The 15703-nt window shown below is 38.5% G+C and overlaps 1 protein-coding gene across 21 annotated transcripts in view; it reads right to left on the bottom strand.

Annotated features, from left to right (window-relative positions):
• Positions 1–15703, bottom strand: part of PARD3 (par-3 family cell polarity regulator) — a 676268-nt gene that overhangs the window by 284079 nt on the left and 376486 nt on the right. For all 21 annotated transcript variants that reach the window (XM_033852393.2, XM_073801602.1, XM_033852392.2 and 18 more), the window contains 2 exons: positions 7823–8011; positions 6353–6523 (listed from right to left, as the gene is read on the bottom strand). In XM_033852393.2, coding sequence (XP_033708284.1) covers positions 6353–6523; positions 7823–8011 — 360 coding nt within the window. The remainder of the gene's footprint in view (positions 1–6352; positions 6524–7822; positions 8012–15703) is intronic.

Below are 15703 nucleotides of genomic sequence, written 5' to 3'. Positions count from 1 at the left end.
CTCTTCCTAGGAAAAGGTAAAATATTGGTTTCTTTTAAAAAACGAATACAATATCTGTGGGGCTTAATAAAATCTCAAGTTGTTATAAGTGTGCAATAGTGGGTCGAATCATGTCTTTCACATAAAGAAAACGTATCCCACCATCTCAACTAGAAACGGTGAAAAGCTCGCATAGATATGGCCCTAGTCCCCTCCAGCAAACCTAAACCTGGGTCCCAGTTAGTAAGTGGCAGGATCTCATTATCCGATATTTCAGTCTTTATAAGCTTATTCTTTTCTATCCCCAATTCCTGGCACAGAGCAGGCACTGGGTGAATAATTGGATGAATAAATCCATTTCTGAGTGAATGACTCAGAGTTTCCTTAAATCGGTTTAGAGATCTCAGACGTATAGGCCATGTGCAAGCGGGCCTTTAAAGCTAAGAGCACAGCACAAGGCTGAAAGTAACAGAAGGTTGATCGAGACAATCACACATCGCAGAAAGGACTAACACCCGAAGGACAAGTTAACACAGGACAATGACCAGTAAGACAGGGTCTAGCTTTCTTTGGAGAAGAGTGGCTGGAGTTTCAGGGTTCAGTTCCAGGTTCTGCTTTCATGCAGAACCACAGCTAACGTCCTCCACGTTCCCATGTGGCTGATAGCACTGACCAGAGGATGAAGTAAGCCTGGATGTGACAGACCCAGAACGCGATGGCCTGCCTGACGCTGGGACTCATGGGTTTACTGTCCACCTCTTCCCAACACAGCCAGAGTATCAACTGCTTGAACCCCACACTCACAGGCAATCAGACCCTCTCATGTGCATAAGAGGGATGGACGCCTTGCTTCTAAATTACTCTGCCACTACCTTGGCCTTGCAGCCATTAAGCACCTCATTTGGCTTCTCTGTATTTATTTCTTCATATATAAAATAAAGAGAATCATAAACGATACCTTAGGTCCCTTCCTATTCTAATGTAGCTTTCTAAGAGAATTAAACGTAGAGAGAGAATTCACTTTAAAGTAGTCCTTGGTCAGTTCAGTGAGTTTTGCCAAATTGATAAACTCATGTAATGTACACCCCTCTCTGGATAAAGGGCATTGCCATCACCTCATTAAATTCCTTCCTATTATTTCCCACTCAATCCCAACCCGCCCAAAAGCAACCAATGATATTTTCATCCTAGAATAGTTTTTCCAGTTCTAGATTTTCATATAAATTAAATAATATTAATAATAATATAACATTAATAATAAATAATATAAAAATTAATAATCCCAATCGGTAATCAGTTTGTCCACTACTATAAAAATTCCTGCTGGGATGATTAATGAGAGTTTATTAAATCAATAGGCCAATTTGAGAGAACTGATACTTCAGTGATACTGAGTCTGCTAATCATATATCACTCCACTAATTTAGGTCTATTTTATTTTTCAGTGACGTTTTATAGAATTACGAGTACAGAGATTATCTGTGTTGTTAAATTTATCCCTAAGTATTTTATGATTTTTGATATTTCGGTACATGATATTGATTTTTATTTTACTGTCAAATTGTCTATTCCTAGTACATACAAATAAAATGGATTTTGTACATTGGCCTACTGTCCTATGATCTTGCTAAATTCACTTACTTGTTCTAAAGTAATTGCCTTGTAGATTCCTTAGGATTTTTTACGTAGAAATCATGTTATCTGGAAATAAAAAGTTTTATTTCTTCTTCTTAAAAAAAAAAGTAGTCCTTGGTGACTAAATTCCTCAGCATGGGGGCTAAGAGAAAACTTACCTGGTCTTACTCTCTATTGGTACCAAGGCAGGCTTTATATGAAATCATGTCTAACAAAGATATAATGAAGTGACTGCAAACTAGGTTAAATTGCAGTAATTCCTACAAATACTAATTTCCTTGGAACATTTAGAATTATCATAATTCTCCTACACGAGTGACTTTCAATACCCATTTCCCAAAGTTCTCCTTCAAAGTCCTCAACAAATTCGTCCTTTGCAATGATACCAATGTTTCTGCCTCTTGCTTTATGTATTCTTTCCAATGGAAGAGATGCCAAAAAAGTTCATCCATCCTTCAGGAGCACAAAACAAAGGAAAGCCATTTCTTTTCTCTCTCTTTTTTAAAGAAATAATTACTGCTTATGGAATGTTTTTAAATAAGTAAGAGCATTAGAGCTAAGGAAAGTGAAGGAAATCCAGAATCACTGCTAAAATATTAATTCTGTTACCTTGCCTTGTTAGAACTTCAGTGTCTAACAGTAACTAAGTTAATTTTTTTCTTCTAAAAAGGCTCGACTCTCTGGGATTATTTCCCTCATCATTCAGTCCATGTTTAGGTGTCAGCCTTGGGTTGGACCCCAGTGATGGAGAGATGAACAAGGTCCCAGCCATCTCAGAATTTGCAGTTCCCACCAAAGAAAACCAGAGAGGAACCATGATGGTGTGACAGCTGCTGCCTGAAGGTGAGTACCCAGGGCTACGGAAAGGCTCTGGAGAGAGGATACTGAAATCTAAAGGCTGACTTTGCTAGAACAAGGAGCAGAACTGACTCACGTGGAAAATCCAGAGGTGAAAGGCAGCATCAGACATCTGAGAAATTTCAGGTCGTGTAAGGGACAGGCTGGTGGACACAGGGGCTGGTTTGTGCACGTCCTAGTGGCCACATGATGGAGACTGGCACCCATCCTGGAAAGGAAGGAAAGCTCCCGAAGAGATTTCGGCCGGAAGTGACACGGTCAGTTTGTTTTGTGGGAAGATGTGCCTTACTGCCGTGTAGACAAAATGGGTTGAGAGAGAAGTCCTTCAGGGAGCTGCAGCAGAGAGCCCGGTGAGAGGATGGGGTAAGGGCAGGGGGATGGAGAGGAGTGAGGGAGGAGAGAGATTCCAGAGGAGGAGGCAACAGAGACAGGAAAGGCATTTGAGAGGTCAGAGCCACCCCAGATTTCCAGCTTCTACAAGTAAAGAAACAGTGGAGCTATCTCGGGGGGAAGGAGGACAAGATAGATGAAGAACTGAGGGAGGAATGGATTTTGGTGGAAAAAGCATAGGTGCCTGAGAGACATACCAGTGGACATCTCCATGGGTGGCTGGACAGAGGAATCTGGAACTAGAGTAGAGTCCTGAGCTGAAAACAGGACCACGGGATTCATCATAAGGAAAGTGGTACCTGAAGACCAAGGAATGAAGGTCTCCCAGGGAGCATGTGAGGAAGAAGACACAGCCCAGAGAACGCCTTGAGGAATACTAACCAAAAAAGGAACAGGCAGAAGAGAGCAAGCTTAAAGGAGACAGAGGGCCAGAGAGAAGCAGGAGAAAAACGGAGAGAGCTGGCAGGAAAGGATTCAAGAACGAGGCAGTGTTCACAGACTCCTGAGAAGTCAAGTGGAAGGGACTGAGAAGCATCTTCTAGAACATGTCTCAAATGTGCTGTATGGGGACAAAGACCAGGGAAGTGCAAGGGAAGATGGTATTTCGTGCCAAGAGTTGCCAATTTTGAAGAAAACATACTAAGATAACAGACAGTACTTCCCACATATAGAAGAGGGCAAGGGAAGAGGTGACAAAGCACAAAAGATGTTCTTCTGCGAATTTTCATCTTCTCTAGCTTGAAAATAAGTATGCAAACCCTTGATTTAAAGATGAGTTAGTAAAATATAATTCTGTGATATTGTCAAAGGCCGGACCACACGGCTGACAGATGGACCCAGGAGGACAGAACTCATTATTCTGGCCTGAGGTTCATCCGTGACAAGACACCCTATGCTTATATCAATATTTACGGTAATATAACTTACATGTACCCTTCCAGTAATTCAGGGAGATGTTTCTGCAAAGGTAGTATATAAGTACAACGGCAGCAAAGTCATGTCTTAAGACTTATGGGAAGCTGAAATGAGCTCTTCTGTCTTCACAGAATCCTTCAGTTAAACCCTGTCAGTACAAAAGGCACCCTATACTTATATCAATATTTACGGTAACATAACTTACACGTACCCTTCCAGTAATTCAGGGAGATGTTTCTGCAAAGGTAATATATAAGTACAACGGCAGCAAAGTCATGTCTTAAGACTTATGGGAAGCTGAAATGAGCTCTTCTGTCTTCACAGAATCCTTCAGTTAAACCCTGTCAGTACAAAAGGCTTTTCGCTGGTATTACAAAGAGAGCACAGCACTCGTGATAAGATTTTTTTTGACATAATTGCTTTATAAGCTTACTCTATCCTAAGAAATAGTAATAACCAGCAATGTATGAAAATGATACCGTAAAGAATATTGAATATTAAAGTCTATTACTGCCTACTGCCTCTGTTCCCTTACTTAAATCATTTTCATTCACATAAATTCATACGCAGAAGTGAATGAGACAGAGATATTGCAGTGGGATTCCAATTCTGTGTGTTTTATAGGGCAACAGGGGATCAAATCAGTGCTTTTATCAAAACGTTTTCAGGTTGGTATAGGTTTGTTTGGGGAACCACCTGAGCCAGACAAAAACACGTCTGGATTCAGGATGCTGCCCTTCAGTCCGTTTCTTACATTTTAAGTCCCCCTACAACATTTCAATGTTTCTCTCTAAAGGAAAACTTTGAGAAATTTTAGTTTGTTTTTAAAGAGACTAAGAATATGATCTATGGTCCAGGAGAACGTCCAGAGAGGGAACTCCATCTGTCTGTATTCACCACCTTATCCCCAGGATCTAACTTATTTTCTGAATGTAGTAGATGCTCAATGAACATCTGTCACACGAATACAGTCTTAGGGTATATGAAATTATTCCATTTTTGAAAAAGACCTAATAAAGAACACTGTGTCTTGGGAACTTACTGTGGAGAATTTTTCACATAGCTCTTTGGAGGACCTACATTAAAAACATCAGTTGGGCTTCCCTGGTGGCGCAGTGGTTGAGAATCCGCCTGCCAATGCAGGGGACATGGGTTCGAGCCCTGGTCTGGGAAGATCCCACATACCGCGGAGCAGCTAAGCCCGTGTGCCACAACTACTGAGCCTGTGCGTCTGGAGCCTGTGCTCCGCAACGGGAGAGGCTGCGACAATGAGAGGCCCGCAATCCGCGATGAAGAGTGGCCCCCGCTCGCCGCAACTAGAGAAAGCCCTCGCACAGAAACGAAGACCCAACACAGCCAAATAAATAAAATTTATAAAAAAACAAAAAACATCAGTTAATGATTTGGAAACCAATAAAAATTATCATTCAAGAAAGCCAATCCCATAGCCTACCCTGAGGGATTAGCATTTATATTTATAATAAGAAAGTAAATGTTTTACTTCCCACAGTTTTCCACTCTGAGGTTTTTAGTTAAGGTGACACTGTTCTCTTGTTGTTGTGGAAACTAATTTGTTAATTAGCATTAAGCCACTCTCCATTTGGAAAAATAAAAACAAGTGTAAAAATAAGTCTACGGTCAGTAAACTTTCAAAAATTGGTCACCTCTCCACCGACTACCCACTGAGCGCAAGGGTATGTGGCAAAATCCTATTGTATTAAAGGATCAGATGAGCCGTCATCGGTGGCTTGCTTTATATATTAAACACAGATTTTAAAATTAAGAAAAAATTAAGAAAAACACCTAAGCATATACTGGATATACTTTCCAGTTTGTACCATTTGCTAATCATTTTCTCTTAGTTGATTTAAAAATGTGAGGAGTTGAGCATCAATAAAAACAAAAACGACAAACGTTATACTTTCAGCAAGTAGGTCCCACCTGTTTCCTAGAGGTGGCACATACGTTATAAAAATTCTTTGAAAACACTCTTTTTCAGGTTCTAATATTAATTAACAAATCTGTATATAATTCCCTTTACATTCTCAAATGCCCCGCTATGCAAGTCTACTTGGTATGTTTTTACTATTTGGGAAGACAGATGATCACACCCTTTGGGAGAGGAAACCTTCCCACCCATTGCCTAATTACAGACGGCAGCACGTGTGCAGAACCCACTGTGGCTTTATGCGGGAGATACCACTGAAAAGGCAGCCCCTCCGGAGGAAAATACTCAGTCCTACAGGGAAGGAGAAAGGGGGCCGGGGGTAGGAAGGGGGGCTTACACTTCTGACAATGTCACAAGAGAAACAGACTCTCCCCTGTGAGGGGCTTTACAAGAGGCACCCGTTTTAGATAAGCAAGGGAACAAGCAATCACTTCAACGTTTCTCCCTCCTGGTTCAACACCGCTGAACAGAAGAGGAAGTGCGGGCTCTGAGCAGGAAGGCGTGGCCCGCAAAGATAATTGAGTCTTTCAAGGTAAAGCCCCTGGACCTGCCATTCTTGGCCCAATGTTAGGGAAGAACTTGGTCCTACGACCATTTCAGATGCCTCTTGTCTTCCTCATTCTTTACCTCGGTGCCTTTGGTTATTCTCCTCGCCACAATAAGCTGGATCATTCCTCGCTTGTTCCCTTCGGTGGACATGGACCTCCGGAGGGTTTCCATGGCATCCTGGTTTGTCTTGCCCAACAGGGATTCTCCATTCACTGCTATCAGTTGATCGTTCACCCGAAGCCGCCCATCCTGGGAAGGAGGCAGGTTAAAAATAAGTGCCATTAAATAGCCTGTGATAAAAGAAGCTGCTTTTCCCTTTCGTTAAATAAATAAATAAAAACAGAGCAAAAAGAAAAGGGCTTTAATACTAATGGATTATGCCCAACTGAACACCAGCAGAATAATGTGTAAGCGGCCCTTGCAGCCTGTGTCTACTTCAATCATTTATACATTTGTAAATCAAGTCATTATCATAATCTGTTTACCAAAATAGCATACTAATTCATAGGACACAAAGTGATTATTTTCCTGCTTCCAGAGACACCCAGAGAGGTTATTTACACCCAGAGAGGTTATTCACAACGTGCAAAAGCTCCAGGCTATTAGACAATTGCAGAGAAGTGCGCCCTTCACAGAGAGCCAGGAAATTTTCTCTAGACTGGGAAACAGGAGAAGTGACCCATGGGAGGGGATGGGAGGGGAGGGGAAGAGAGTAACCTTTCCAGTAGGTTAGCTCTGCGCCAGAACCTGAGCTAAGTCTTTGCAGAGATAACCTCCATTTCACCCTAATGACCATGGGCTGTGAATTCTGTGAGACCCAAAACGGGGAGTCGAAGATATGAATTCCTCTCGGTGAGAGATCACTGAGATTGCACTAGTTGTTTGATCATGGATGGGGTATTAGGAAGAAAACAGAAAACATTTAAGTGTTACAGGGTATCAGAATACGCTACCCCAAAACACGCCACTTTGGCATGGGGATTATTTTAGCAGAAGGCAACTGAGAAATGGCAGACACAGGAAGGGGGACCTGTCCTCCCTGCGTCTGGCTGAATGTGGGCATAAGGTTCTCCTTGTGAAGGTGCCCCCTCTCTTCTCCAGAACCTGGAAGGGGAGAATGACCCTCACCACCAGAGACAGAGGTGCACTGAGATGAGCCTACAAAATAAGGCTTTTCTACCATCGGTTTCCTTCACACATTTACCATCCCACTATTTACCACACCTGGAAGTCCGAACCCTCTTTCTTTGTCTAATCCCTACTCTACAATTTATCAGCATTTGCTAAAATGGTATATAAGCTTCCAAGTCTAACTGCTTCTTTAGGTTTTCACTTTTCCTGTGGAGCCCCCATCCATCAAATTTGTAAACATTTTCTCCTGTTAACCTGTCTTTTATCAGTTTAATTCACAGGTCACAGGAACAGGATCTAAGAGGGTAGAGGAAAGAATTCGCCCTTACTGCTTCCATGTTTCCAAAATAAGAATAGGGCTGTAATTAAACATTTTTGTGAATGAGCATAAGCTTGATAATGTTGACATCTGCTTACTTTAGATGCTGCTCCTCCATTAATAATGGACTTGACGAAGATTCCTAAATCGGCGTGGTTCTCCTTTGACCGGTTACCTTTGACACTGACGCCAAGACCAGCAGATCCTGAATCATTCAGCGGAACTTCAAACGTCAGAAATTCCCTGGTGCCATCAGGTGTGAGAACAGTATCCTCATCTTCTGCTTTCTAACAGGAAACAAAATTGCGCATCATATTCCAATGTTTCTTTCTGTTATTTTTAAGGACTGCTAATGAGCAGTTCTTTAATCATAACAGGCACAGTATCTCCACCAAAGTTCCACAACAAGATCCATGATAACAGCGCATCTGCATCCCCTCCAGATGATTCCTGGAACCAGCTGTTAATATTTTTATGCGGTACTTGTTTCAATATTGAAACAAACCTAAACCAGATTCTGAGAAATAGAGGGAAAAAAATGTAGCAGGACTAAAGTCATGCAGACTCAGAGTTTTGGTTTGTTTTTTTGTTTTTTGTGGGTTTTTAAAAAATCTCTTTATATATTCTAAACCACAGGAGAAAAGCAGTAACAGCAGGAAATAAAAATAAATAAATATAACTCATTTGTCCCTTTGTTTTTCACTAGAATTTTCAATGTTATTAATAGTTTAATGTTCACTAAGGGTGCATCATTTTATTCACAAACAGTAACAAATCCTGACGATACAAAGTCAGCACAAAAAACGGTATTCATTTTCAGAGAGTCACTAGAGAGTTTTAACCTTCGACATCTGTGAGATGAAGTAGAGATAAACAACATTAGAGAAGTTTTTTTCCACAGTACTGTACGATACATCTACAGCTGGGGATATTATTCAAGCAATATTGTTTAATTAAAGAGTTGTACATGCCGGCTTTGACTTCGTAATTGTAGCCGTCGAGTGCATAAGGAGACTGTTGCAGAACCCGACGCATTTGAGATATACGAACTTTTGCTCAGCTCCCCTAAAACAGCAGGGAGGAAATGAATGCTTCAAGTATAACCTGATGCAAGGCAGTGAGATGACATATAAAATGTCGGACACCGGAAGAGGAAGCCATCTGCCTTCTGTCATCCTCTTTAGGGACCCCAGCTCTACACTGGCCATCTCCAAATAGATGAGGCCAGAGTTCTTTATCAAATTCAGCATTTCATTTTATGTCGCATAACAGACATGTGGCACAAGCTCTTTGAATCACAACTAAATGACTCATCTAGTCCTACAACTTTTCCTCCTTCTCTTTTTGTAATTTTGGAATATTTCTCCAGCATCCACCTATTCATTCAAGCTAGCAATATTAAATTACACTTGAAGAATGGTTCAACATCTAATGGTTCAACATCTAACGGTACATAATTAGGCTGGAATATAACGCATCCTTTAAAGATTGCACTTTTAAAGAATGTTCAATTACACACATGAAAGCCTATTGCAGAGCAATGGAAATGTAGGTAGACTTCAGTTTTTTTCTTTGTCTCTCAACACATTTTTAAAATTTTTCTAATAATTATCAAATTAACATAATAATGATAAAATAATTTTAAATATTAATTTTTAATAATAATTTGGAGATTTAACATGCAATCTCAGATATCTCAATTAGATGAAATAATTTTTGGAAGTACAGAGTGTATCAGTAAGAGATTTTTTTAAAAGATTATCATAATACAAAAGATATGTTATTTTTAAATCTCCAAATCCATAATAACATGATTTTTTAAAGTTCCTAATTGACTAATATTCATTGTTAACATTCTTTGTGCCATCTCAAAAGATAGCCTCATAGTTATCAGGACAAGGTGTGTTTTAAAAAAAATCATTAATATGTTAAAAACAGGAAAACTATATATATAATAAAGAATCTTACAGAAAGAACAACTTGAAAAGATACAAAGGGATAGTACGTTAACTATACAAAGTAAATACATTTCAGTATCAAAATCAAAATAAAGCCTATACCTACCCATTATAAAAGCCTTTTTACACTTAAAATATTCCTAGAGAATAATTACAGGTCAAATAAAATCAATGGATTTGGGAGAAATAAACATTAGATACTCACATCAAAACATTAACATCATATTTACTATGCATCACATTTACTACGACATATTTACTATTGACATCGTATTTACTATACTATCTTTATATACTTGTTTTGCTCTTAAAATTTTATTTTCATCCATACGGTTCAAAACAATTCAAGAGTAGTAAATAAAGACCTTGTGTGAACGAATACAGCTACTTCAATATAAAATCTGTTTCTGATGTTTGAAATACAAAATAGTACCAAAACACACTACAGCCCCTCCTACTTTAAATTCAGAAGTAACTGAAAGATAAAATTCACTCTGTGAATCAGAATCAGTATTTATATTCCTGGGAAAGTTGCACTTGAAAAGACACGGAAACCAAAGATAGTCCTTAACTGGGCACATTTAGATCTGATCATTCAGTACGTTTATTTGCCTCAAATCTGGAAGGTTCTCAATTGTCACTTACTGATTTATATCGTTTGGCTTTTTAACGTTTACTGATTTTGACATTTCCATAACGTTTTACAAAGGCTTAAAATTCTCATTTTTCTTCTACTTGAAAAATCAAGATAAGGAGCTGACTGAATATATGAAGAGAAATTTTAATCAAGTTCAAGTCACTTCCTGACGTGCCCTGCTCTGAACCTGTCTTAAAGGAGACTGTATTCTGCATGGGAAAGTTTCATTTCTTATGAAAACTGCAGATGGGAATAATATTCTTTTTCAGCTTTCTTATCAAGTCTTAAGTCATTATTATCATTAAAAACATTTAAGTGAAAGATTGTACTTTTCCTTTGATATTGCATTATCAATCTATTTGGCTCTTGACATAAGACTGAAATTAATTCCAACTTTGAGAACTTAATTCTCTGGCAGCAAAATGTTTAAAAAAATTTGCTCTTTAAAAACCATTTTTAAGGCTACTTTATAGAGAATTTTCCCAAAATCTTACTAGTATGGGGATCTCTTCATTCTGATATAAAGGAGAAGCTAATTTTCTATCACCTTCGATTCTTACTCTATCCAGATTCTGTACTCTCTCAACCGTTTCTTGAGTCAAGTTCTTTCTAAGGAAACATGATGAATATTTTGTTTCCCTTTAACTTGCTCCTCAAGCCATTTGGACATGAATGTCACTCAAGTGCACATTATGTCCCTCATGTACAGACATGTATGTACCCCAAGTGATTTTCTATCAGTGCAACCTGTCATGTTTTCCCTCGGCCATTACTCCATTGGCATTTTTGCCTTCTAATATCCAGAAAAACAGGGCATTTTTGCTAAGCATATTAGAAGCAGGGAACCTACTGCATGGGCAGTATGAAAGCTGTTTACTTTCCTGCTATCCTCAGAACAGCAGAAAAGATACACACATATCTGCAGCGAGACAGAAAAACAGCCACAAATGATCAGCACTAAAGCCCAGTTTTCCCTCCTCTCCAAACAAGCCCCAACTGCTAAGAGGAGACAGCTGGCCCATAGGCCACTCTAAGTCTCGGTTAATCTGCAAAATGGGTAACAAGGAAGTAAAAGTTGATTATATTACATGGCCGAAACATAATCGTTGGGCAGAGATTAGTGCTGGGATGGGGATGACGGGCTAGGAAGGAAAACCTTATGATGGATCTTAAAAAGCAATTATGCCATCATATTCTCACACTTAACACCTGTTTTCATAAAAGTTAAAGAGAAAATACACTTATTCTATATCTAGAGATTAAATAATATGCAGGTAGAGCAGACAATTGATAACAACCATTTACGGTTTTAATCAAGAGGAGGATTTTTTTAAATAGAGAAGTTATCGTGTTTATTTTTTTGCATAAAGGACTAACCCTCCAGTTTCTTTAAGCTATATATTTTCATTTATCCCATATGTGAGATGAATGTTTATGCATGATATTTGTGTTGATATTTTAATTATTCTTATTAGCAAAGTTAAAATGTCACATCTGGCTTTATTGTGCTCTTTTCTGATTTAAACAATAGACGTAAAATAAATAACAAGAATTTTAAAATGTTTCGCTTGATGCTACAAATTTTGAGGAAAAAAAACAGGTTTTGTACAGTTGTTAATCTGTAATGTGAAGCCAGAAAAATCCTTAATCAAAGAAATGTCACACAAACCCAAATTGAGGGACATTCTCAAAGTAATTTGCTCTTCAAAAATGAAAAGAAGGGCTTCCCTGGTGGCGCAGTGGTTGAGAGTCCGCCTGCCGATGCAGGGGACACGGGTTCGTGCCCCGGTCCGGGAAGATCCCACGTGCCGCGGAGCGGCTGGGCCCGTGAGCCATGGCCACTGAGCCTGCGCGTCCGGAGCCTGTGCTCCGCAATGGGAGAGGCTACAACAGTGAGGGGCCTGCGTACCGCAAAAAAAAAAAAAAAAATGAAAAGCAAAGGTAAACTGAAGAAATGTTCCAGATTAAAAACGACTAAAGAGGCATGACAACTAGATGCCAGGTGTGATCCAAAGGATTTGTTTCTTATGTATTCGTTCATTCGTTCACATCTGCACACCATGAAGGACACTAACTGAGACAACGGGTAATACAACACTGTTAAGTCAATGTTAATTTCATGGCTTTGGTAACTAAACATGATTACATAAGAAAATGTCCTTGCTCTTATTAAAGATAAAACTACCATATGATCTAGTACACACACTAAAGATTTACAGATAAAGGGGAGTTACATCTACAATTTATCTCAATTCTGAAAAAACTTATATAGTAGGAATGAAAGGAGGAAAAATTACAGGGAGGGGAAAGGGGGGAATGGAAGAAAATTACATATCAAATGTGGCAAAATATTAACAATTGGGGAATGTGGGAGAAGGGTATACTGGAGTTCCTTAGGCTATTCTTAAAACTTTTCTGACAGCATGATGTTTTAGAATAAAAATTGCATGTAGTAATTAACCCAGAATAGTTTTGCTATATCTAAAACAGTTCTTATTTTAAAAACAGACATTACTACCAACATAATCTTTAAAATAACTTGAGTTCAATAACAAAAAAAATCATAAAATAAATTTTAAAGTTATTAATTTTTACCACTATACAACAAAAGGAGGACAATAAAAAATAACTAAGATATGTTCCCCAAAGGAAAATACACCAAACATTAGGAAATCCTTAACTTATTATAGAAGTAGGGAATTTCAAATGAATCCCCTAAAAACCGATAAGAGATTCACTATACAAAATCATTACTATTCTTGTAAGATCATGAAAATATTATTCTATCCCAATCTTGGAATAAGATTGTTTTAAACTAAGTTTGAGTCATTTGGATTGAAAAGTATTTCATTGAATCATGACTTTAAAATAGGTTTGAATATTTAAAGCACTAGAAACAGAACACATTTTATAAAATTCTTTGTGATAATAGCAACATTAGATGCTCAAAACCAAACTATTAAGGTCAGCATATGATTAGTGTGTGACAGTATAAATCTTCAACAAAAACTCAAATTAGAGAATTTTGTACTCTTTCATCTGTGTTACCTAGGATACTGAAATTAATTTACATTATAGGCCTAAAGAAATGTCTGATGATCAGTTTATCCCAAATAACTTATACAAAGTTTTGGATGAAGATGTAACCACCCGTAATTCAGTCCCCCACTTGGGGCTCCCTATTTGCTTTGTCTGATTTGACTATTTTTCCCAGCTTTGTTGAGGTATATTTGACATATAACACTGTAAATTTAGGGTGCACAGAGTGTTGATTTGGTACATTTATATATTGCAAAATGATTACCATCACAGCTTAGCTAATACACCTCCATCACACCACAAAAGTACCATTTCTTTTCTGTGGCAAGAACATTTAAGATCTACTCTCCTAACAACTTCTGAGTATATGACACACTATTATTAACTATAATCACCATGCTCTACATTAGATCCCCAGAACTTACTCATCTTATAACTAGAAGTTTATACTCTTTGACCAACATCTAATACATTTATTTATTTTATTTTTGGCTGCGTTGGGTCTTCATTGCTGCGCACAGGCTTTCTCTAGTTGTGGTGAGCAGGGGCTACCCTTTGTTGTGGTAGACAGGCTTCTCATTGCAGTGGCTTCTCTTGTTGCGGAGCACAGGCTCTAGGCACGTGGGCTCAATAGTTGCAGCTCGTGGGCTCCAGAGCACAGGCTCAGTAGTTGTGGCGCACAGGCTTAGTTGCTCCGTGGCATGTGGGATCTTCCCGGACCAGGGCTCGAACCCACGTCCCCTGCATTGGCAGGCGGATTCTTAACCACTGCGCCACCAGGGAAAGCTCAACATCTCCTTTTTTCCCTCACTCTCCTGGTCCTCGCTACCACCATTCTTGTCTCTGTTTCTATGAGTTTGGCTTTTTTAGATTCCACATATAAGTGATATACAATATATGTATGTATATATATAACATGTGTGTGTGTACACACACACACACACACACACACATACACACACATCGTTAACCATTCATCCACTGGTGGACATTTAGGTTGTTTCCACATCTTGGCTATTGTAAAAAGTGCTGCTGCAATGAACACAGGAGTGCAGATATCTCTTCAAGATCCAGATTTCTTTTCCTCTGAATGAATACCCAGAAGTGGCATTGCTAGATCATATGGTAGTTTTATCTTTACTTTTTTGAGATAACTCCACACTCTTTTCCACAGTGGCTGCAGCAACTTACATTCCCACGAATAGCGCACAAGGGTTCCCTTTTCTCCACATCCTCACAACTTGTTATCTCCTGTCCTTCTGATGACCATTCTAATAGATGTGAGGTGACATCTCATTGTGGTTTTGATTTACATTTCCCTGTGGATTAGTGATGTTGAGCACCTTTTAATGTACCTGTTGTCCATCAGTATGTCCTCTTTGGAAAAATGTCTGTTCAGTTCTTCTGCCCATTTCCTAATCCGATTGTTTATCTTTTTTGCTATTGAGTTGTGAGTTCTTTATATGTTTTGGATATTAATCCATTATCAGATATATGATTTGTAAATATGTTCTACTATTCCAGAGGTTGTCTTTTCATTTCATTGGTTTCCTTTGCTGTGCAGAAGTCTTTATATTTGATGTAGTCTAATTTGTTTATTTTTACTTTTGGTGTCAAGTCCAAAAATTCATCACCAAGACCAATGTCAATGTGCTTACCCCATATGTTTTCTTCTAGGAGTTTTATGGTTTGGGGTCTTACATTCAAATCTTTAATCCATTTTGAGTTGGTTTTTGTACACGATGTACAATAGAAGACCAGCTTCATTCTTTTTCATGTGACAGTCCAGTGTTCCCATCACCATTTATTGAAGAGACTACCCTTTCCCTATTGCATATTCTTGGCTTCTCTGTCATAAATCAATTAATCATATATGTGTGGGTTTATTTCTGGGCTCTCTATTCTGTTCTATATGTCTGTTTTTATGCCAGTATCAAACTGTTTTGATTACTATAGCTTTGTAATATAGACAAATCAGGAATTGTGATGCCTCCAAGTTTTGTTCTTTCTTAAGATTGTTTTGGCTATTAGAGATCCAATAGATTCAATATGGTTTCAGTGAATTTTAGGGATTTTTTTTCCTATTTCTGTGAAAAATGCCATCAGCATTTTGACAGGGATTGCACTGAATCTGTAGATGGCTTTGGGTAATATGGACATTTTAACAATATTAATTCTTCCAATCTGTGAGTATGGAATATATTTCCATTTATTTTTGTCTTTTTCAATTTCTTTCATCAGTGTCTTACAACATTCAGTGTGCAGGTCTTTTATCTCCTTGGTTAAATTTATTCCCAAGTATTTTATTCTTCTTGGTCCTACCGTAAATGGGACTGTTTTCTTAA

The sequence above is a fragment of the Tursiops truncatus genome, chromosome 2 (assembly GCF_011762595.2).
Source record: "Tursiops truncatus isolate mTurTru1 chromosome 2, mTurTru1.mat.Y, whole genome shotgun sequence".
NCBI classification, from domain to species: Eukaryota; Metazoa; Chordata; class Mammalia; order Artiodactyla; family Delphinidae; genus Tursiops; species Tursiops truncatus.
Note: the sequence above shows the minus strand (reverse complement) of the source record. Positions and strands in the feature narration are given on the sequence as shown.